Source organism: Sebastes umbrosus, chromosome 1, assembly GCF_015220745.1.
Source record: "Sebastes umbrosus isolate fSebUmb1 chromosome 1, fSebUmb1.pri, whole genome shotgun sequence".
Lineage (NCBI taxonomy): Eukaryota > Metazoa > Chordata > Actinopteri > Perciformes > Sebastidae > Sebastes > Sebastes umbrosus.
The window spans coordinates 21,969,338-21,993,491 of record NC_051269.1 but is presented as its reverse complement, the minus strand read 5'-3'; the positions used below and the strand labels follow the sequence as shown (position 1 = coordinate 21,993,491).

At 39.6% G+C, this 24,154-nt stretch overlaps 1 protein-coding gene and 1 long non-coding RNA gene across 6 annotated transcripts in view; one reads left to right on the top strand and one right to left on the bottom strand.

Moving 5' to 3' along the window:
- arhgef3 (Rho guanine nucleotide exchange factor (GEF) 3) overlaps positions 1–18,908 on the top strand; it is a 40,720-nt gene extending 21,812 nt beyond the window's left edge. For 4 of the 5 annotated variants that reach the window (XM_037750686.1, XM_037750600.1, XM_037750856.1 and 1 more), the window contains 9 exons: positions 10,175–10,282; positions 11,354–11,617; positions 12,830–12,892; positions 12,984–13,080; positions 13,252–13,328; positions 13,430–13,687; positions 15,253–15,423; positions 15,788–15,977; positions 16,648–18,908. In XM_037750686.1, the coding sequence (XP_037606614.1) occupies positions 10,175–10,282; positions 11,354–11,617; positions 12,830–12,892; positions 12,984–13,080; positions 13,252–13,328; positions 13,430–13,687; positions 15,253–15,423; positions 15,788–15,977; positions 16,648–17,432 (2,013 nt within the window). In that variant the 3' untranslated portion in view covers positions 17,433–18,908. Of the gene's footprint in view, positions 1–4,965; positions 6,179–10,174; positions 10,283–11,353; positions 11,618–12,829; positions 12,893–12,983; positions 13,081–13,251; positions 13,329–13,429; positions 13,688–15,252; positions 15,424–15,787; positions 15,978–16,647 lie in introns of those variants that run through there. The other variant, XM_037750939.1, reaches the window with a different exon arrangement.
- On the bottom strand, positions 14,980–24,109 carry LOC119477756. Its single transcript, XR_005204314.1, has 3 exons — positions 23,973–24,109; positions 15,763–15,913; positions 14,980–15,402 (listed from the first exon to the last, which is right to left on the bottom strand). It is a non-coding gene; the product is annotated as an uncharacterized LOC119477756 (long non-coding RNA).
- Positions 24,110–24,154: the final 45 nt, after the last annotated feature.

Below are 24,154 nucleotides of genomic sequence, written 5' to 3'. Positions count from 1 at the left end.
TCGAAATGAGTTGCAATTAATCCATCTGAAGTGTATCAGTTGGAAATCAGGAGAGTCTGAGTCCCAAGTCCTTTCTAGAACCTGTACATATAAATTATAGGAACCTGCAAAACAAAGAGTTACCAAATCATAGGTTCCTCATGACAGTGTAACTTACTGGTGAAAAATAAAGTTCAGTATCATGAAAACATCAAAAGCGTAAACAAGATAAAGCAATTAAACATTATAAAGGACTCCAGAACAGAACTGCAGCAGCACCTTTTAAGTGTAAAGGATGTGAATACAATTATTCAAGTACTTTACTTCAGTACACATTGGAGGTACTTCTACTTGAGTATTTTCTTTTCATGCCACTTAACACCTCTGAGGGAAATACTGTGCTTTTTACTGCACTACATTTATTTGATAACTTTAGTTACTTCACAAATTAATATTTTTGCTTAAGAAACACATGAAGACCTTATAATTTATGATATTGTGTTATAAATTAAACTACCCAGCAGTATAAACAGCTAAAACGATTAAATCGAAAGTCAGAAAATATGTTGTCATGTATTTTGTTGATTGTTAAAGCCATTTTTCATGCAAAAGCATTTCATGTTCCTGCTGTCATTCAGAGCTGGACCTCATTTACTGTGGAGGACTCTGTTTGGCACCAGAGTGGTTATAGACGTTTTCACTGGTTAATTAATATCTGCTGAAGCCCTCAGGCTCACATGGCAGATTAACAGTTATTGATGTGCTTTAGTGAACCGAGGGCAGGGATTAGTGAACTGCGAGGGAAGATGAGTTTTCTTTTTTAACAACAAGACCTTCAGAATAAAAGTTGCCTATTTTTTTTCTCAGAGACCGGTAGTAATGTAATGTGATTTTAAGGAAGCCCATGTTCACCCCTTGAAAAGAAAAAAATAAATCCACCACAATATTTTTTTATTATCAAGGCTCATAATAATGAGGTACTTTAATTATGTGATACTAACACAAAGTTATGAATTATCTCATAATTACAAGATATTCATAATTATGAGATACTAACATAATTACAAGAGAATAAGTCATAGTTATGACACAAAAAAAATTAATAATGAACAAAAACTTTTTACAAGCTGCAGATTCAATAGATTCTGCAGTTCATGGGCCGTGTTGTCCTCCTTTCTCCGTCCCATCTCATACAAACTCAGCGTTGCGTTTTTTTTTTACTCTAATCCTAGTCTACCTGAAATTAAGGCTGTCAATTGATTAAAATATTTAATCTCAATTAATCTCATGATTGTCCATAGTTAATTATGATTAATCACAAATTAATCACACATTTTTATCTGATCAAAATGTACCTTAAAGGGAGATTTGTCAAGTATTTAATACTCTTATCAACATGGGAGTGGGCAAATATGCTGCTTTATGCAAATGTATGTATATATTTATTATTGGAAATAAATTAACAACACAAAAAAACAATGACAAATATTGTCCAGAAACCCTCACAGGTACTGCGTTTAGCATAAAAATATGCTCAAATCATAACATGGCAAACTCGAGCCCAACAGGCAACAACAGCTGTCAGTGTGTCAGTGTGCTGACTTGACTATGACTTGCCCCAAACTGCATGTGATTATCATAAAGTGGGCATGTCTGTAAAGGGGAGACTCATGGGTACATAGAACACATTTTCATTCGCATATCTTGAGGTCAGATATCAAGGGACCCAAGGGCCATACCATTTTTTCCTCGCTAAAATTTTGCGCAAGTTTGGAGCGTTATTTAATTATTTAAAACTGAGCCAGCTACAATCTAAAAATCTTAAGTTGCGGTTAATGCGTTAAAGAAATTAGTGGCGTTAAAACAAATTTGCGTTAACGCGTTATTAACGCGTTAACTTTGACAGCCCCACCTGAAATACACTGAAATAGTCATTACTTGTTGAGTGACATATCTTGTTCCAGTTTAGGGAATTTAAAGACAATTCTGGTATTTTTCAACCTGGGTTGAAACTTATTCTCATAATTGTGTCCAGTGTGACGATGGCTGTCAATCTCCTGAAATATTTTTCTTAGGAAAAGTGCGTATGAAGTTTATTACCCATTTGATGATATTAAAGAGAATAACTCTGTATGGGCGTAGAGCCGATGTGTCACAGTTGAAATGAGGCGGGGTCGTCTGCGTCAGTAGAGACATTTAAATATGTTCTTCAATCAGTTGGCGACATTTGTTCCTCTCTGGGCGTCCACGACCAAACTGTTGTATTCACACACAATGGAGCTGCATCTCAAGGGCAGCATTTGTTAGCTCAACATGAGGGGGGTTTCATGTCAGGTCAGACGTCAGTGATACCAGTCACAGCTTTCAATGGAAACCCTGGAAATATTTCTATATAGATACACAGTGATCAATGTTGTTCTGATGCTTCATTACCTACAGCTGATGTGTGTGTGTGTGTGTGTATGTGAAGTTTCTCTCTTTCTTTATTTTGGCTAGTGCTATAATATATAGTCTGCTTATGTACCCAGATAATTTCAGGGGCACTATTAGCAGAAATGGAATATAATATTCATAACTATGTTTTCATTAGTGTATAATCACTTGAAACTAAGAATCTTTGTGTTTTCGTTAGCTTAGAATGAGCCCTTCATATCTACATAGGGAGCAGGTCCTCCTCATAGAGTCCACCATGTTTCTACAGTAGCCCAGAACGGACAGACCAAACACTGACTTTAAAGAGAGCCTTTCATGTTTTTACATTACCTGAAGGCCACCACAGTTATCCGATACGTTTGTGGATCTGTAGTAACGTGAGCCGTAGAGTGCAAAACCGTGGTACCGCCAGCCATCGTCTGACTTCCGTTGCTCCTAAAGTAATGTTATTATGGTAATGATGGCCTCTGAGTGAGGTGAACGGCATTGCCACAGTTTTGCACTTGGCGGCTCACGTTACTGCAGTCTTGGAAAAGGAGGAGTTCGGGAAGGGTACTCAGTTGGTTGCAATCTACAATCACACCACTAGATGCCACAAAATCCTACACACTGCACCTTTAGGTGGGCATTACATCGGCTTACATTCATTCCCTGGAGACCAACTCTAACCTTCACCATCGTTTTGTCTTTAAAATGTCAGAAAATAGTGAAAAATGCCCATTTTAATCTCCCAGGGCCCAAGATGACGTCTTCATACGTCTTGTTTTGTCTGGGCACAGTCGGTCCAAACAACAGTCCGGACACTCAAAAGCCAAAGACATCCAGTTTAAACGTCCATTTGAGAAGCTGGAACCAGAAAACTATTGGAATTTTTGTTTGAAAAATGACTGAAATGATTAAATGATAATCAAATCTCGCAATCAACTAAAGCCTAATCCTAACCCTTACGAATGTAGGCCGCCTCTCTTTTAACCAAACCTGAACCAACAATCGCATCTTAGTTCTAAAGTGTAGTGTTTTTGTCCCCATAGTTTGGCTTTGTAAACAGATGTATGAGTGATACAAGTATACACACACAAACACACATACAGTAATTGACTTGAAAACTGCTGTAAAACCAGGGCAGAGCTTTGGCTGCCTGCAGGCGACTCTCTCTTTCTCTCTTTAGTAATTACAGTTCAGATTGACATCGACTGGTGTTGAGCTGAACAGCCCAGTCCCAGCACCATCAGTAGCTCCAGTATCAGCTCCAGTCAGCATCATGACAGTGTGTATACTGGATATATTCAGGCCATAATAACACATGATGATAAAGTGTTGAGTAAAGATATTTAAGTTAGAATTTGAGGTTCTTGTACCTTATCTGAAATTTCTTTTTTGTCACTGCTTTGTTCATGTCTACTCAACTACAATTTGCAGGAACATACTGCACTTACATTTTACAGGAAAATACTGCACTTTATGTCTACTTAACTACTTTTTATAGGAAATTACTGCACTTTATATGTCTACTTTACTACATTTTACAGGAACATATATACTGCACTTACACATTACATGAAAATACTGTACTTTATATATCTACTATACTACATTTTACAGGAAAATACTGCACTTTATATGTCTACTTTACTACATTTTACAGGAATATACTGCACTTAATATGTCTACTTTACTACATTTTACAGGTACATACTGCACTTACACTTTACATGAAAATATTGTACTTTATATATCTACTATACTACATTTTACAGGAAAATACTCCACTTTATGTCTACTTTACTACAATTTAGTTTTTTCTTCACTGCATGTACCAGATGACTGAAGTTTATTTGCAGAATTAATTTTCCTTGTAATTATATGATGAGATGTAAATATGATGCATTGCCGTAGATTAAGCTATTAAACACGATAAAAAGTTGTTGAATCTAACAGCAGCTGGATTAACAACATGAAAACACTGTCATGAATTAGTATTTTTACCTGAGATACCTGAGTACGTTTTGCCACTAAGGCCTTTTAACTCTACTCAAGTAAAATTTGATTGCAGGACTTTTACTTGTCATGGATTTATATATATCTTCTATTTAAAGGATAAGGCTGATGATGTTTTGTGTTTTTTCTCATTGTCAACAAGTCTCATGAAAAGACCAAAACCAACAATGTGTTACTTTCAGACTTTCCTATGTTGTCTGTGGCGCTTAGCTCCACAGCCATTAGTAAAATCTTTAAAAACTCACAAATATATAGTTTGATTTCTAGAAAAGAGGCTCAATGATTTCCTAAAACAGCTGGTCACTGTAGTTTTTAACAAACGTTACTCAAACAGGGGCAAACAGAGCATTTGTTGGGGACTATTTTCAGAGGCGGATTAATCCACATTTGGTGCTCTAGTGAGATTTGGGGCAGCAGAATGGCGTCTGTTGGATTGAGTCAAAATAAACTACAGTGTGTTCATGGTAATGAAGTAACATGTCACCCAGTGTAACAGTGTGGCTCATTGATGTGTTTTTGGACAACAATGGAGCTCTATGGCACAGAGGAAGAAGATAGATCAGGCTTTGATACACACACACACACACACAGTACTTGTTAGTAGATACTTTTGGTCTTCTCATGGGATTTGTTGACATGAAGAAAATGTAGAAGGTTTCATCCTTATTGTTATTGTTTGTAAGTAAAGGCTCATAGTATAAATGAAAAAAATAGAGGCTAGGGAGAAAGAAAGGAAGGAAGTAAAGTGGGTGAGGTGAGTAAGTGAGTCAGAGAGAGAGAGAGAGAGAGAGAGAGAGAGAGAGAGCATTCATTTCAATAGGAGGGTGACGAGTGAGCAACCATCACTGAGAGTGACTCTCACTACTACATAATAGAGCAGTCAGACAGGAACATGGAATAACAGCTCCAGACGGTCAACTGTCTGAACTCTGGTGGGACCAAACCTTTACTGGATTCTTTCTCAACACTGCCGGTACCAAGCTGGATCCAGATACTCTGCTCCTGTCGATCCTCTGACCACCAGGCGTTTTCAGGACACTACCAGGAAACTCCTCTGGTGTTTTTTCCAGAACTAAACTTTTGCTAGAAACTCTACTGGTACTCATTTCTTTCTTGGCTCTCTACTGGCACTTTTTGGATACTAAAAGCACTAACGACTTTATGGATGCTGAATCTGGAAGCTTAGTACCAAATTCTTCTTCTTGGACATTGTTAAGGCACTGAATACTGAAAACCAGACATATTCTGGGCACAAAACCAGCACCAGACTCTTTCTAGACTCTCCAGGTTTCCATGTGGAATCTTTACCAGTATCTTTAATACCAACACTAAACCATTTGGGTTCTGGGATCTTCACACCCTCTGAGCTCACTACTGATACTGTGCTCATTCTTTGTCAGTATCACACTTTCTGTTGCCGCCTCACAATCTCTCCAGACATTTTCTGGATGCTCTTCTGTTTCTTACTGGACCCTCTACCAGTACCAGACTCTTTCTAGTCACTCTGCTGGAGTTTAGTTATTTACCAGCGTTAAACCTCGTCTGAACATTCACACCTGGATACCCTTCCACCACCAAACTCTTCCTGGACCAGTTTGAAACTATTCCTTGACGCTTATTTGGGAAAGGTCCAGATCCTGTGCTAGGCTTCGTGGTGAGCAGTATGGTGATGGGGCAGAGCCCCCTCTGTCTGCTGGTACACCGGTCTAAGTCTGGATGCTCTGTGGAGTTCGTCAAGGGGAACAACAACATGGGGAAACGGGTGGAGGTAAGATGGAGGGAATATCCTCTATGGAACTACTAATCTCAGCACTCTGTGAATTATTTAGTTGTACTTGTGTTTTTATGTATTTTTTTAATCAATGTAATCTTAAGTATCTTTTAGTAGTATTTAAATTATACTGTTTATACATTTCATGTTAAACTTATTGGACTTTTTGGATAGTTTCACTTTGATGGAAGTTCATATTCTTGCATTTACTGAAGGATTTCTGTTATTATTATTTTTGGCACTTTCTGCGATCTACTGCATCACATCCTTTACCTCGTTGCTTTGGTGATATACTGTAGTCAGTACCCATGCAGATAGTTTTGGTTTTATCTGCTGAGGTTTTGCCACTAACAATTCTGCCTTCAAACCAACACATTGGAGGTGAATGGAATTTAGTTTGTGATGCTTAAAGGTGCTCTATTCAATATCCAGAGTAATGTCTACCTGAGCAGAGAATGAAGTCTCTCTGTGGAAGCTTCTCCGTGCTTTGTTTACATAGCCGGGACGACCACACATGCTTTTAGTGCATGTTAGTGCATATGAGTATGTCTCACTGCCTAGCTCACGGCTGCCGTTCTGCACTGCTCTCATAGGGTGGTTACAGCTGATAACGCCGTCACAGAGGCGAAGCACCTACCCTCCCGTTCCCCCCCAGGTTACCTCTATTAGCTCTCTCAGCACTGCTGCTCGTTGTTTTCACTGTTAGCGCTGTTAGCACCGTTAGCTGCTAGCCCCGTTAGCTGCTAGCCGCTGGCTCAGCCATGTTGAGAGTTGTGTGAAGGCAATAGGAATGCTCCCAATCTGGCATTTAGCACCTTTAAAGCTTTAACATTACACTAGAAAACTAAAGGCAGTAGAAATATGTTCAACTGAAACACTTGTTATATTTAGTTTTCAGTACACCACATTCCTAATGCCGCTAACGTCCTTCATTATCGTTGATTTTCCATGTGTCCTCTCAGCTCTGTTCTTCACTTCCTCGAGCAAGTTGGTGGTTTGATAAATGCAAAATGCAAGACAGCGCAATGAAAAAATAATTAATTAATGTATTAATTAATAGGGCTGTCAATCATTTAAAATATTTAATCGTGATTAATCGCTAATTAATTGCACATTTTTTATCTTAAAGGGAGATTTGTCAAGTATTTAATACTCTTATCAACATGGGAGTGGGCAAATATGTTTTCTTTATATGAATGTAAGTATATATTTATTATTGGAAATCAATTAACAACACAAAACAATGACAAATATTGTCCAGAAACCCTCACAGGTACTGCATTTAGCATAAAAAATATGCTCAAATCACATCATGGCAAACTGCAGCCCAACAGACAACAATGACTTCAGTATGACCTCCCCCTAAACTGCATGTGATTATCAAAGAGTGGGCATGTCTGTAAAGGGGAGACTCGTGGGTACCAATAGAACCCATTTTCATTCAAATATCTTGAGGTCAGAGGTCAATGGGACTGGCAGTTTTTCCTCGCCAAAATTTAGCAAAAGTTTGGAGTGTTATTTAGGCTCCTTCGCGACAAGCTAGTATGACATCATCATCATCATCATCCCAATTGTGATTGTGATCCTGATGCCATTAGCAGAAAGGTTGGTACTAATAGAGGTTTAAACTTAAAATCGTAAATTGCATAAATGCGTTAAAGAAATAGTGGCATTAAAAGAAATTTGTGTTAACGCATTATTAACTTTGACAGCCCTAATTAATAATGATGTCATCTCATTGTGCCCTCTTCTTCTGCAAAGGTCTAATGAGACCTGACTGGAGAATTACCACCACCTACTGTTTATCTGGTTGAACCAACTCCTAATATTTGCATAACAGTAGTGGATGGAAACGTGCATAAATTCGCATTTTCTTTTTGTAGATTTTCTGAAAATTCTGTTAAATTCTGCACTACATTTGGAGGGAAAATTGGCTACTATCCTACAATCCCTTGATGTGAAAATACATTAAAGTTAGTTTTGTAGTTGTTTTTTTTGAGACAAGACTCTGTAAAGGTTTACAGCCTGCCATGCTGTTATCCAGCATTGCTTTGTGTAAAATGATCCAACAAAAAAGTACAGTGATTGGGCTTCTTGACTGATGATTCAAAACATCGATATTTAGTCCTGGAGTAGGACACTTTTTTATTTATTTGACTCTGTGAAAAGCTCATTCACAGTTGGTTTTGTTTTGTTTTAATTGAAACTCTGTAAACCTGCTGTAATCAGATAATCAGTCTATTGTTGACCAACTGCACTGAATTGATCTTTGTCAGATTGAATCAACTGAAGCCCCATCACACACAGAAACCCGTTACAACACGTCCAATGGAAACTTCTCAAGTGTAAAGCAAATTAACCGATTATTTATTCATAAATACAAGTATTGTTTACTAAATGAGAGAAAACACACAGATTTTAATTACATACTTTGGTGTTTACATTTGATATTTTAGAGTCTCATCAGACCTCCATCAGCAACTTTACAGGCCACCAAGTCACAGCTTTAACTTGTTAGTCTCGTCTTTACTGTTCATTCCAAGAGACAAGAAAAAGAAAAAAAAAATCTTAAAGCTGTGGAAAATCTGTTGTCAGATTTGGGGCGTGAACTCAAATTGAAAATCTTTGTGTGACTTCGGAGCGATTGAGGATGAAAAAAGGAAAACAGTCCGAGGTTGATTTATTTTTGGTCGACTGGTTCCTGACCGTGTTGATGGAAACAGAGTTTGATGGTTCCTGTGTTCCAGTAGGTCAGCTGACCGACACACACACACACACACACAGACACACACACACACACAGACACACACACACACAGACACACACACACACACACACACACACACTCACACACACACACACACACACGCACACACACACATATTGATTTATTGTCAGTATCCAGGACAAGCAGCCTGGTGGCATTTTCACATACAGAGTGAGACCCTGATAATAAGGAGGCCTGATGTGTGTGTGTGTGTGTGTCTGTGTGTGTGTGTGTGTGTGTCTGGCACAGAGGGAAAAGACTTTGAGTCACACTATTGTTTAACCTGCAGTATATTAACACTACCAAAGTAAACTTTCCCGAAAACCACTATAACAATCTTCACACACACATCGCTGTTTAAAAACCTCAGACTGAACAACATTGTGACTCAATGGACAAGTTGTTCCAGACACATTTCATCAATTGATCGATTAGTCCATCGACAGAAAACTGTTTTAATCGTATAATTTTATTGAATAATTAAAACCTCCAAACATGGTCTGGTTGCAGCTTCTCCAATGTGAGAATCAGCAGATTTTCTCTTTCATATCTTTTTAAACTGAATATTTAGGAACTGTGATTGACAGCTACAGTACCTTCATTGAGTCATGTAGAGGTTATATTTCCTTAGGAAGTCAAATTATTTTATGATCAGAAGGCTAATATAACAAATATCTAACTCTGTCCTTCACATCCTTTGCATCCTCACTTTGTGCTTTTACCTTTAGGGAGGCGCTGTAGACAAATAAGGTCCTCTAAATGTGCGTAACGTATAGTCATTGCAGCCAAATGCAACTAGAGCATTGAATGCTCCTATTGTCTCTTTCACAAACAAAATGTTGGATCTGGTCCCTCTCTGTAAGGTTTAATGAGTTTGTGTGTCTTTTAAAGTCATAGTTGTTGATGTTTCATATTTGATGACTATCCTCAGTTAATTGTCTTATTGTCATGTTATTTTTAATGCTGTGTGGTGAAACCAAAGACGTTTTTCCACAGACATTGAAGTTCCTTATTAACTAACGTTGGACTGTTGATCAGAAAATTTGAATATGTCACTTTGTGAACTTAACTTTGTTGTAGCTTGTTTTTTTTGTGGAACTTTGACCCCAACCTGAACTGACTTTTGTAAGCTCAGCCAGTGGCTGCAGGCTGCTGCTGATTGTCTCTGTTATTATCACCTCTGGTCATTGTAGTTTGACATAGTTTGACTCTGTTCTCTTCGCCAGGAGCCCAGCACCAAGCGCAATAAACTTTTATCCAGGGTGACGTCTCTGGTCAGCCTGCTGCCGCCCGTCAAGACCGCACCGCTGAAGAGGATTGGTGAGACACTGCAGGTGAACCTCCAATCACGTCTTCGCTGTTTCTTTCCTTTAAGTCTATTAAAGCTGCAGTCTGTAACTTTGAGCAAATATGGTAAAAAGATATTTTTATAAAACTGTCACTACATCCTGACCGTAGTGCATGAGGCAGATAATCATGTTCCTCCTCCTTATCTTCCTAATGGCATTTGCAAGACTGGTGCTGTAGAGACTGCTCGGCTCTGATTGGTTGTTTTCCTTCGTGGCGTGGTGGAATCTTGCAGATGTTTTATAAAAATAAGTAGCCGACCACAGCTTTAAGTGGTAGGGGCCGCTGGTTCTGGAAGTGTTTTTCCCTAATCTATATTCACATTACAGTTTTTTTTCTTTTACGATATTCTCCATGTTACTGAACAAAGAAACATGAGACTTTGCAGGATAATATTATAATTCTATAGGATAATAGGTTATGACCTGCAGTATTAATGATTTCCACTTTGTTTCTTCAGTCAGTTTGGCATAGCAGACAGCTCTAAAGACTTAAATTCCCATGAGTCGCAAATCAGAAAGGCAGCTTTGTCGTAGAATTTGTGAATAAAACACAGTGCCATTGTTGCTGGCTTCATCCAAAATTGACACCGAATTCAAAATCAAGTGATTTAAGCTGCAAATTGTAAAATCAGTTTTCAAATCACCATAAACTTCAGCTTCCGCCTGCCGTTAGTGGCGTGCTGTACCTTGGGAGTCGTAATTAACCTCTCACCTGAAGTTTTTATGCCCATACTGTATGTTCTAACACAGTTGCTCATCTGTTGAACTGATAATTCAACCAGGAGAGTTTCCTGCTAATCCAAGCTGTAGAAGTGTCCATCTGTTAGTCACGTAACATTGTCTATGGGAAAAATGACTTTTACTTCTGGAACAACAAAGTGTAAATGGTGGATAAAATCATTAAACTAAGGGGTGGCCAAACTAGCTCTTCCCACTTTACAACACCACAGATGCTGAAAATAAGACAGTTTGTTGCCCTCACAACCAGCAGTGAAATATCTGAAATGAAATGTGTATTTATTATTTTAGTATTTCACTACCTCTCTGTCTCTGCAGCGCTCCATCAGTTCCCGTAATGTGAGTCAGACGGAGAGAGCAGCTCATCCTCCTCCTCCCTCCTCCTCCTCCTCCTCTACATTGAAGATGCGCGTTATCTCAGCGACAGTCTCCAACCCTTCCTCCTCCATGACTACGCCACGGGTTTCCACGGCAACGGCCCCAGCCGCCAAGCGCCGTGACAGCAAGCTTTGGAGTGAGACGTTCGACGTCCGACTGGGAGCAACGCAACCTCTGAGCCCGAAAGAGATAAAACGACAAGAGGTGAGAGACGCACTGTTTCTGGCCTGAAAGATTTAGATTTGATTCTTTTTCATCGGGCCTGAGGCTGTTTCTGGTTTCCTTATTTATGGTCCATCAATCAGTTGTAATTTAAGAAAACATTATAAACAACATTATCACAGTATCATCATCTTATTAGAATAATGGATAAAGAAATTTACGAGACAAATATAACTGACAATAAATACAGAACATACATTATTACAACCAACGTTTTGAGAATATACTTGACAAAAACAATATTTCATCTGAATCCATCAGTGGGTGAAAAAATAGCAAATTCCATGTTTCATCAAACAAATTTTTCAAAACCCAGCATACTCATCAGTGTAGTCAAGACAACCTAAACCAGGGCTTCTCAATCTTTTTGGGACCAGGGACCCATTTGTACTCTTAGATGCCATCGGAATTATTTGTATTCTAAAACTTTTCAACCTAAATCCTTCAGACCTGTTTGATAGTGACAAACAGAAACACATTTCAAGTTGAATCATGTTAACACCGATTTGTTATGCCCTGAATCAGATGTTGGTTTAGCTTGGCCAGCGCCATGGCTTCGTTCACCTGCACCTGAAGACACATGACGCGTTTTAGTCTCCCATCGCTGTCGCTCGATTTAACTGCGTCATATTTTCTCAATTTAGCTAGAGTGGGCTTAGCGTCACTTGGCGATATGGACTGACTCAAGCTACTGTATACTGTATGAGTGAAGTGACTGATTCATGAGTGTCTATTGGCCCAAAGCTAATGTGGGTGGTACACAATATGCTTGTTTTATTGGTGCAAATGGTCCCCATCTGTAGATATGTATTTTTTATTGATACAGCACAATTTTATAATTTATAGCAAATTATTTTGCTATATTTTATCGTGACAGAGTACCACAGACCCCACTTTGAGAATTACTGACCCGAGTTCCACACGACATGACACACTTAAGATAAAATGTCAAACATGCAAACGAGACACACTCCTCCAATTGACCTATAATTAGTGATATCCCTGCAGTCGTGGCCCTGATCGGTCTTGAAATAAAATCCTGAGTCCTTTTTGTCTACCAAGACTGAGAACTTCAAAAGCAGTGTTGAGACCAAGACCAACCTTGAGTACTACAACACTGATACTCTGATACTCACTCGTCCATCTCTTAACAATTAAAGATAACCCAAACTCTCTCTCTCTCTCTCCCTGCAGGCTATATTTGAGTTGGCTCAGGGCGAGCAAGACTTGGTGGAGGATCTCAAGTTGGCAAAGAAGGTAAATAAAAACTTTTATTTTACCTTGAAGAACTGACTTTCCTCCTATATTTGTTCTACAGTGTGCTTGTGTGTGTTTGTGTGCGCTGCAGGCCTACCGTGACCCGATGCAGAAGCTGAAAATCATGACTGAGCAGGAGCTGAACCAGATCTTTGGCACTCTGGACTCACTGATACCCCCGCATGAAGGTAGGAGGGAGCATCGGATGTAAGGGGTCCATCAAAGGTCACCAGGTGCAACATGCTGGAAAGTTTCAGACATGCAGCAGCCTCTGGGTGGTCTTCAATGTTCCCATGCTGCTCTGGGTCCTGACCTCTTTAAATTGTTTCATAATTTCAAAACCGTCCGTCTCTCTTCAGACCTGCTGAGTCGTCTCCGAGAAGCCAGAAAACCTGACGGGTCCACGGAGAATGTGGGACCCATCCTGACTGACTGGGTGAGTGTTTCTCTGAACATAATACAACATATTGAGCATAATTACAATTTCATTGTCTCCGACACTGTGTAGTAACCAGGTCTGTTTCTGTGTCCCTGCAGCTTCCCTGTCTCTCCTCCTACACTTCGTACTGCAGTAACCAGGTGAAGGCCAAGTCCTTGTTGGACCAGAAGAAGCAGGATCGGCGGGTCCAGGACTTCTTGCAGCGCTGTCGCCAGTCGCCCTTTAGTAGGAAGTTGGGCCTGTGGAACTTCCTGGACATCCCCCGCAGCCGACTGGTGAAATACCCGCTGCTGCTCAGGGAGATCCTGAAGCACACGGCCAACGACCACCCGGACCGGCAGCACCTGGACGAGGCTGTAAGTATTAAGATTCTGTGCAACTTCATCCCAAAGGTCTGGCTCATCCCACTGTCAGAGGTAGTAGGAAATAAAATGATTTTTGTTTGAATTTATTAGAATCAATCACAGATCTAACCCTGAAAATTCATAGAAAGCCTTAAAAAGTTGGTATTAACCCTGAAATATCAAGAATAACCTTAAAAAGTCTGGGACAACCTTGAAAATTAGGGAATAATGACTCGGTCACAACAGCATTTAAAACAGCAAAATTTCAGTAAATCCAATTTTGCGTCAAGTTCGACTTTGACATGTGAACTTGCACTGTTGATCAATAGGACACTATTTATTTCCGGCTCCTCTGCTTCTATAAGTCCTATTCATTTTCTCAGACAACTTTAGGTGATTGACAGTTGGAGCATGTCAAGGCCTGGATGGCCATGAGACTCGTGGTTGAATAGTCAGCGCAAAAGATTAACAACTGTGTTAGAAAATATCTGGTTCTTTAATAAAAACTAAAAGTTACCAGGATTTAAAAACTGAACCACTGAAGTCAATTACGACTCCCAAGGTGCATTTTAGTGAGAAACATCCAATCACCAGCAGTAAAATTCTGTTATGTTTCTCAGGTGAACTCAGCTGCTTAGCGCTCTTTTGTGCAATATTTCATTATTGACCTACTAATACACACATGATATTTAAAGGGCAACTTAGATATGAAAAATAAAAATAAAAATCAATTATCTTAACATTTTGGCTTTTGCCTTAACAAGCCATGACATTGAAAATATTTTAGGTAACACTAAGCTACGCTTTCTGTACTCTAACACAACAAACTGCCCGGCTGGCACTCGCGTTTCCATCATGGATGTATTGCACTATTCCAACGTTGTCTCCCGGCGACACATCACCTCGCCAGATTTCAGAACGAGATTTTTCCTTGAGCGACTCTTTCCATCATGTTGTCAGACTCTTATAATAACAATCAGAGCCTGTTACAGCAAAAACAAGCACTTTTAGTGGACGTAAATGGTGCCAGCTTGCACCAATAGGATTGCATTGCAGCCAGTGAGCAGCTGCCGGCTGCAGCGCTCTCCCTCAATACTGGACCAATTTCAGAAATTGTTGTCCCTGTTAGTCACTTAGACACAGAGACATGGGAAAATAGGGTTCAGGTTGAAAGATACCTCATTTACCCTTTAAGTAGTCTGGACTTTGTGAATAACTTTGAAAGTAGGGGTATTACTTTATTTTATATGTTGAAAACTAACACAGTCAGATCAATCTGAGTGAAAATCAATGATATAAATACATTTTATAGTTTCTTTTATTTATTTATTTTTTCATATGAGGTACTGGGATTCTCTGCACAATTCAACTTTTTTCATCATTTGCATGTAGCTTAGTCGGCCTCATCAACAGGTTGTTGTCGATTCTCATAGAAAACGTCAACAGAGAGGAGATGGAGCGAGCAGAAGGAATCAGTCAGCTGTGGGAGGCGTGAACTCAGTGGACCACATTTGTTACATTAAATGATGAGACAACAGATCAAATTATATAAAATGTGTCGTCTGTTTGGTCTACAGATGCTGATGGTTCAGAGCGTGGTGGCGGACATCAACAGGCGGACGGGGGAGTCGGAGTGCCAGTACTACAAGGACCGTCTGTTGTACACAGAGTACGGACGGAGGGACGAACTCATCGACCGGTCCAGGACCCTCAGCTGCCATGGAGTACTGAAGAACAACAGAGGACTCGTCAGTAGATTTCTACAGTTTTATACCCACCAACAACCTCCCAATCCCCCTTATACATACATGTTCTACTCTCCCTCATCTGTAGCTGACACAGTTCTTCTGTTTAACCCATGTGGTCTATAAAGTCCATGAATCCAAAAGTTAAACATTATGGTTTGGATCCTGTGGAGCTCTCGCTCTGAGAACTACACAGCAGTAGAAGTAGTAGTACACATATCCTTTACTTAAGTAAAAGTAATAATGCTACACTCTGAAAATACTGTTCCAAGTAAAAGTCCTGCATTCAAAATTCTCCATACAGAAAGTCATTTCTGCTTTGATTATTTGACCATTTTTTACATATGCTCTCTTTCTCTGTCTCCAGAAGCTCCATGTGTTCCTGTTCCAGGACGTCCTCGCCATCACCAGGTCCGTCTCGCTGAACGACCATCCGGTCAGCTACCAGCTCTGCCGCCAGCCAATCCCCATCCGGCAGCTGGACCTGGAGGACCTATCAGACGGAGAGATGAGAGTGGGCGGGTCCATCAGAGGAGCCTTCAGCAACAACGAGCGAAGTCAGTAGATCTCAAACAGAACACAGATGCCTTACATTTTATTGTTTCCATTTGCATGAAATCACTTTTCTTTTGTACGTTGTAAAACAAATGCTGTGTACCAGTACCATACTATAATACTGTATAGCAGGGGTTCTCAAACTTTTTTGGGCCAGGGACCCCTTAAAAGGGAGAAAATGTTTCAAGGACCCCCTCATAATCGTAACACAGATTAAGCATAATGCTTACTATCATTTTTACTTGTAAATGCCATTGGAGCTATTTGTATTCTAAAACTTTTCAACCTAAATACTTCAGACCTGTTTGATAGTGACAAACAGAAACACATTTCAATGTGAATCATGTCAACACCACTGTTGCTTTAGCTTGGTTGGCATCATGGCTTTGTTCGCTAGCACCTGAAGACACATGACGCATTTTGGTCTCCCGTCGCTGTCGCTCGATATAACTGTCGTCATGTTTTCTCAATTTAGCTAGTTTGGGCTTAGCGTCACTTGACGATGTGGACTGACTCAAATATTTGTACTCCTTGTATGTATGTACTTGGCAAATAAATTTGAATCTGATTCTGATTCTGAACTTATAATACAAATTAAAAAGCTATTGGCACAGATGTCTGGCCATAATAACCACCAATGTCTCCTTCTGTCTCTCTCTTTTCTCCTCACAGCAAAGAACTTCTTCCGGGTTTCGGACCGTACTGGCAGTCAGCTGCAGAGCCACTGCTTTCAGGCCAGCGACGCCTTCAACAAACAGCAGTGGATCAACTGCATCAGACAAGCCAAGGAAGCTGCAGCACTGACCGGAGACCAGCCACCACAGACAGGACAATGCCTGGAGACAGGGCTGGGTGGACAGATAGGGCCGCTGGGTGGACAGATAGGGCCGCTTGGTGAGACAGGTCAGAGTTTGTGCGGCGATTCAGCGCATGAAGATGGCAAGGGGGTGTGGGTGGAGATAGAAACGGGGCTGGGTGTGGAAGGAGAGGTAGAAGAGAAAGATCTCGGTTTGGGTGAAGAAGCTGGGGTGGGTTTGACTCGAGAGACAATGACAGGTAGGGAGATAGAGACAGGGCAGGGTGGGGGTGGTGGGACGGGTTTGGAATTAGATGGAGAAACAGGGATGGACGGTGAGACGAGGCAGACAATCAGTGAGACAGAGACGGGTGAGATGGAGACAGGGCAGGGTGTCGGTGGAGAGATGGGGTTGGAGCCAGGAGTCAGAGCAGGTTGGAAGATGGATGGAGGAGGAGGAGAGACTCTGAGTGATGTTCCCACCTCCCTTCTCTCCTCTACTTCTCCCTGTCAAGAGGAGCAGGAGAGGGAGGTGATGGAGGAGGAGCAGAGTGGCGCAGACGAGGGGGAGGACGCCGGCATGGACGCCGGCATAGATGCTGGCATGGACACCGGCGATGTTGACTCACTGCAGAGCGAGGAGCTGAACCTCAGGTGCTGATGATGCTAGGACCAAACAAACAGAGGATGACGCACTGAGGGGACTGGCAGCCAATCAAAGCGGGGACTTGATGATGATGTCACTGACAGACAAAATGAACATCAGACAAACTTGTCAACACACGTTAAACAACGTGCCCCATGTAACTGTACTAACTGCACGGATGGATACCATATTTCAAAGATGGCGCCCCACTCATTCCGATAAACGTTTCTCACCAGCTGCTCACGTTTTTCAAGGTTCCTCAGGCTCTCCTTTTCTTTTTGGGCCCGTAGAACAACTTTCCGCGGACTTCTCAACACACAAATGGCCAAAAATGATTTACTGATACGGCTCCTCGAGACCTAATGACTCAAATTCTGAGTGTGTGTAATGCTCAGAAAAATATGATTATGTTTTTACTGCCATTGAAAAAGTATTCTTGGGCCAGTGGCTGTCACGTGAGCTGCAGTTCCAACTGGGGCCACTGTGCCAGAAATCACCTCACACACAGCCCAACGCCGTACCAGGGGGTTTTACCTTTTGTCGGAAAGCATTTCCTTGCTTGTAACATTAGCTCACTTACTGTATATATTGCACTTGACCTGCCCTTGGACAAACTGGTTTGCTGCCAATCGTCTTGGCCTTTGCACACGGCTGTCACTTCTTTATTATTCATTAAGTGTCAGCTGTTTGGGCTGTTAAAGTTTCCCTACACGACTTGTTTGTTTACAAGAAAACTCCTTTGAAAAAACTGCTCTACCAATAGTTTTAAATTGACAAGCAGAGAAGACACTTATGGACTTTTTCTGTTTATGAACTATTTTCAGGTATGTAAGATTTTCAGAAAGCCTCACAGCCACAGTTCTGTTTAAACAATATCAGCAGCATTCTCAGGTAATACACGCAAATTGTTATAACATGTAGACCGAGTGAGCCCATCACAGAATTCAGGTCAATGGAAGACAGTAAAACAAGTTTTTGCATTTAAAACGCTATCAATGAATGATAATGAATCATGCTTGCCGCTGTAACTATCACTCAATCCTAACGCAGTATTGAAAAATACAAAACTGAATATTCATGTCTTGAAGGAAGATTCCAGTATTGTGACTAGTGGTCACTTACCACCTCTGATTTGGTGAATGTGGCAAGAACTACGTCAGTCAGAGTCCAGAGCGTAAACCTTCTAGAGCTTCCCAACAGTAATCATCTCAACCTTGCACCTTGAATCTACAATTTTGGGGATTTTTGTTCTTCAGGTTAGTTGAAGGATTCTTTGCTCCTCAGCAAGTCTCCTGACTTGTTGTGTTTCTAAAACTCTTTAAAGGTACAGTGTGTAGGAATTGACGGCATCTAGTGGTATGGTTTCAGAATGCAACCAACTGAGTCCCCCTCCGCTCACTCCTCCCTTTCCAAGACTGCGGTAACGCGAACTGCCAATTGCAAAACCGCGGTAACGCCGTTGGCCTCGCTCAGACGCCATCCTTACCATAATAACACTACTTTAGGAGCAACAGAAGTCAGATGGCGGCCAGCGGTACCACGGTTTTGCACTCTGCGTCTCACGTAACCACTGTTTCACAAGTGTGTCGGAGAACTACGGTGGCCTTCAGGTATGGTAAAAACGCGAAAGGTCTCGCTAGAGTCAGTGTTTGGTTTGTCTGTTCTGGGCTACTGTAGAAACATGGCGGACTCCCTGAAGAGGACCCGCTCCCTATGTAGATATGATGGACTCATTCTAAGCTAACAAAAAACACAACAATTCTTAGTTTCAGGTGATTATACACTCATGAAAACATTGTTATGAATATTATATTCCATTTCTGCTAATAGATCCCTTGAAATTTTACACACTATTCCTTTAAATAATGTCTTAAAATCAGTTGCAATGTCTGAAAACACTGGAGAAAACAGAGCTGTGCCCCCAGTTCTGATGGATGATCAAAGTTTAAAAATGACTTATTAGCCTATCAGTCTACATTCACAATGATTTGTGAATGAATGAATGTGAAAGTATATGTACATTCACCAAGAATTTGCCAAAAAATGCGTGTCCTAAACAAACACAGCCTCCTACGGACAGTATTCATATGCAACTACTCCGCATTAGCAAATACATTTTTAGTGAAAGGTAATGCAGTAATACTGCAGTAATGCAATGTTTGCAGTGGTTATAGTATGTGTTGAATTTCAATGCAGGCCGGAGTGATCCTGTTCTATCTCTTATTTGTAACCATGACAATGATTTTTCTGTAAAACAGCTTCAATTGCCTCAAACCTGCATTAATCAATATTAATTAATATTATTATGTAGAAATGAAGGGCCCATTCTAAGCTAACAAAAACACAATGAATCTTACTATCTGGAGATTATACACTAATGAAAACATACTCATTATATTATATTCCATTTCTGCCAATAGATCCCCCTGATTGTTACACACTGGTCCTTTAATATTAACATTAAATAAAAATAACTACAATGTGAAAGAGTCTTAGATTTTTTAACTCACTGAGCCTTTTCAGCCTCTTTTAGGACCTTGTTTTGGTTTATGGCACATTTACTGTATGATTCAATATCAGTGTTTCCAGCAGCAGCAGGAAGCTGTTTTCATCAAACAAGCTCTGATAAACCCACTTTACACTACCTACCCAGCACCAAACAGCAGGCGGATAAGAGTAGAGACTTGCTGGTGAAGAAAATGGAACATCTCGCAACTGAAAAGCCAGATATTGTCCTTACACTCTTCAGATGGACACAAACACGACTCCAGTGGGATGGAGTTGCTTTGTGTCTGCCACCATGTTAGTGATAACTTTATAAAATGAGACGGTGGTTGCTGTGTATCTGTCAGCCTGTTTGGTGTGTGCCAAAAATTGATTAATGCAGTGTTTACAATAGTTTACTCACAAATATTGCTGAAAATAAATAACTGAAAAATATTGTTAGTGAACGTTGCAGACATTTACTATATGAAGAAAAATATGACTTCCCTCAACTCTATTTGCTAATTCCAAATAGTTGTGCATGAAGGCATTCATGGGAGATACGGTTACCGATGCAGTATTGTAATTTTAGCAGGAAGGCAACTTAAAGCATTCCAAATGCATTAAATGCATGTTAAGTGGATTTTTTTCAGTTTTGACCATCTATCCCGACAGTCTTGCCACAATATCCTGTAAAAGTGAAACAGCTCGCAGCTGCTGTAGGTGTTACCAGAAAGCTGAAATATTCAGTGTTTTGTCATGACAATCAGAGAAGCCCTGAAGGAGGAGCCTGTTGTGTATTTACTGTATGTATGTAAAGAATGTATATGAAGTCTATTTGTATATGAATGTAGGAACAAAGCCAAGCACGTCTGGTTGTTATATATGTGCTTACACATTACACGTGAAATATGACGTACAAGACAATCTGTTTGATATTATAAATGACCCTCGTCAGGATAGTTGTGATGCTGTCAGTTGCTCTGTATTCTGTTGAGTAAAAAATAAAGCGTTAATATTTAGTTGAGGTATCAACTAATATGTGGGTTGTCACAAGACCAAAGCATTAATAAATTGTTAGAAAAGAAGCCATCAGTGAGTGTGTGGTTACTGGTGGTTGCAAAGGAAATGTAGCTATGTTAAAATGAAGACTAACAGAAATGATAGTTATAAACTACACCCGAGATATTTTTTAAATATTATATATATATATATATATATATATATATATATAATAATTATATTAGCATTATTATTAGTAGTATTATTATTAGTATTTGTATTAGTAGTAGTAGTAGTAGTAGCAATCATAGTATTAGTATTAACTCATTTGTGCCCAAAGGCTATATTTAGTATGATCAAGAAAAAGGCCACAATATTTGTTCCGATTGGTCAAAAGTCTTGAAATTTGGTACGAAAATACTTTGGACAAGTATCTAAAGTAACAGTACAACTTTTAAATCTTTAGATCACATGAAAAATCACACTTTTATTAATAGTCAACGTCAGGATTTTAGAAAAATTTGGAAAAACACAAGCATTGCGTTTATTAAATGTTTTTTGTATGAAATTAATTTTTCACTGCATATGTGTGCATGTTTTTTATACTTGTTATGAGTTCATAGATACCAAATACTTGATTGTGTTCCTTGTAGTTTCTGAGATACAGCCACTTTCTTATCATACTATATCTAGTATTTGGGCACATGCACTACTGTCTTGTCCTGAAATATAATGGAGTCTATAGCAAAAACAAAAGTTTCAGTTGTGGGCACAAATGAGTTAATGTGGATTGTGAGAAGGAGAGGACCTAAGATTGAACCCTGAGGAACACCCCTGTTGTCAAAAACACCATAGTGTACATCTCAACTACGACACACTGAAATCTGATCTGCAGGTATTTTCTTGACCAGTCACAGGTACTGTTATTAATGCCAGTTTCTCTAAAGATTGAAAGTAATGTAAGAAATGTTCTATTCTATCAAATTCTTTCTCAGAAATACTGAATACCCACGTCTGAAATCAGATTGCAAGTGATTTAAAACCCAATTTTAGGTGAGGATTTAGAGCAGAATATAAAACAACTGATCATTACTGTCATCTGTGAAAAAAAATATCAAAGGAATGTAAGGTGTTAGGGCTGTATGGTGGTGCAGTGGTTAGCACTTCTCACAGCAAGAGGGTTGCAAGTTTGAATCTGACTTGGAGTTTTCATGTTAGCGTGGGTTTTCTCCGGTTTCTTCCTACAGTCTAAAGACACGCAGGATAGGTTAATTGTTAATTGTCTGTCCAGGGTGTACCCCGCCTTCAATGTCAGCTGGGATCGGCTCCATCCCCTCTCTTTTACAGGTAACAACATGGCGGGTAAGTGTTTTAACCTAACATACATATCCACCAGGTAAGTAACTTAGGTTAGTATTGACACAAACATATCCAGCAAGCAAGTAACTCAGGTAAGTTTACAAGTTGTATAGTTATTAGCTAAGACCTCCATTGAAATGTCCCTTGGTTAGCTAGCAATCTGAAAAGTGAGCATACCCACATGTGTAGTCTAGAGTAAGTTCATAACAATCAATCAAATAATATTTTCCTTCCACAGGACAATTTCTTCATCAAAACAGTCAATCTATCAATAATTCACATCTTTACATATACTCCAAGGCTCAAATGAAGGGAGAGAACTGCATTTGCATGCACACTGTGGGCTCTTTGTTCACTGAAAACAACATGGAGAAACGAAAGTGAAACTTAGAAAAAACACTCACTACCTTGAAGGTCCACAGGGAGGCCTCAATGCACTTAACAGAATATCCGCCTTTGGCTCCTGTCTAACACCTTAGAGAATAGGTAATCACAAGGCAGGAAAGGCTCTGCTTATGCTAAATTTGTGCTAGTAGTACGATTAGGAGTGGGGTTACAAATAAATTATTATATTTATGTGTATTTTTTTATGTAGCTATGTGTGTGTTGTATGGTTGGATGAAATGTTATTTCATTTATGTGACATTTTATATATGTGTTTTCTATTCTCATTTATGTAATGTTTTCTATGTTTTACTGTAATGCACATTAGGCTTTCCACTGTATAAAATGTGCTGAACAAATACAATTGCATTGACTTGATTTGAATACTTTTCCACCACTGGAATTAGGAGATAATTTACTAGGTCATAATTTAGTTTGATTTAATTTTAACCTTCCATCTCACAATTTTGATTTATTTTTATTTTTTATTTCTATCACTCCTAACATTTTATCTTTTTTTTTTTTTTTCCTAGAACAGGGGTCAGCAACCTTTACTATCAAAAGAGCCATTTTAGGCAAGAAAAAAAAAAAAAACCTGTCTGGAGCCGCAAAACATTTGATCATTGTGATGAAGGTAACACAGTTTATAGTCTAAGTATATAGTATATAAGTCTAATGCAGTGAGGGCCAAAGTGCAAATGTATGACGGAGCATTAAGGCCACATTGAGGGGGAAAAAAATCGGAGATTTCCAGAATAAAGTCATAATATTAAGAGAAAAAAGTCGTAATATTACGAGAATAAAGTCATAACTTTACAAGAATAAAGTCATAACTTTACGAGAATAAAGTCATAACTTTACGAGAAAAAAAAGTCATATTACGAGAAAAAAAAATCGGAGTTTTACGAGAATAAAGTCATACCTTTACAAGAAAAGAAAGTCGTAATATTACAAGAATAAAGTCATAACTTTACGAGAAAAAAATAAAATAACACGTAAAATTAGTACTTTATAATATTATGACTTTATCCTCATAATATCACGACTTTTTTTCTCGTAAAGTTATGACTTTATTCTCGAAATCTCAGATTTATTTTTTTTCCTCAATGTGGCCCTAATACTCCGTCGTACCGTCGTACCATAGACCTACAACAATTGATAAATAAAAATGAAAATGTAAACAAAAAACAGTTGTTCATTTCCATATTTATAAATCCACAGGGAGCCACTGGAGAGGAGCTGAAGAGCCTCAGGTTGACCCCTGACCCTGGAATAGAAGAAAACGTCTTCCATAGTAACCACATTGAGGCTGCATGTGCTAGTTACCTCCAGCAGGTGGCAGTAGAGCAACATGTAGGTATCACCACCAGCTGCAGTTAAACCTCAGTGAAGAAGAAGCTCTGCTCCAGGAAGAGAGAGCATGGCGCTTCATCAGGATCAGGATGTGTTTTGGTGTGACTCTCTGCGCTGCTGCGGAGCGACCCGGAGGTAACAGCGGGGTCACCGCG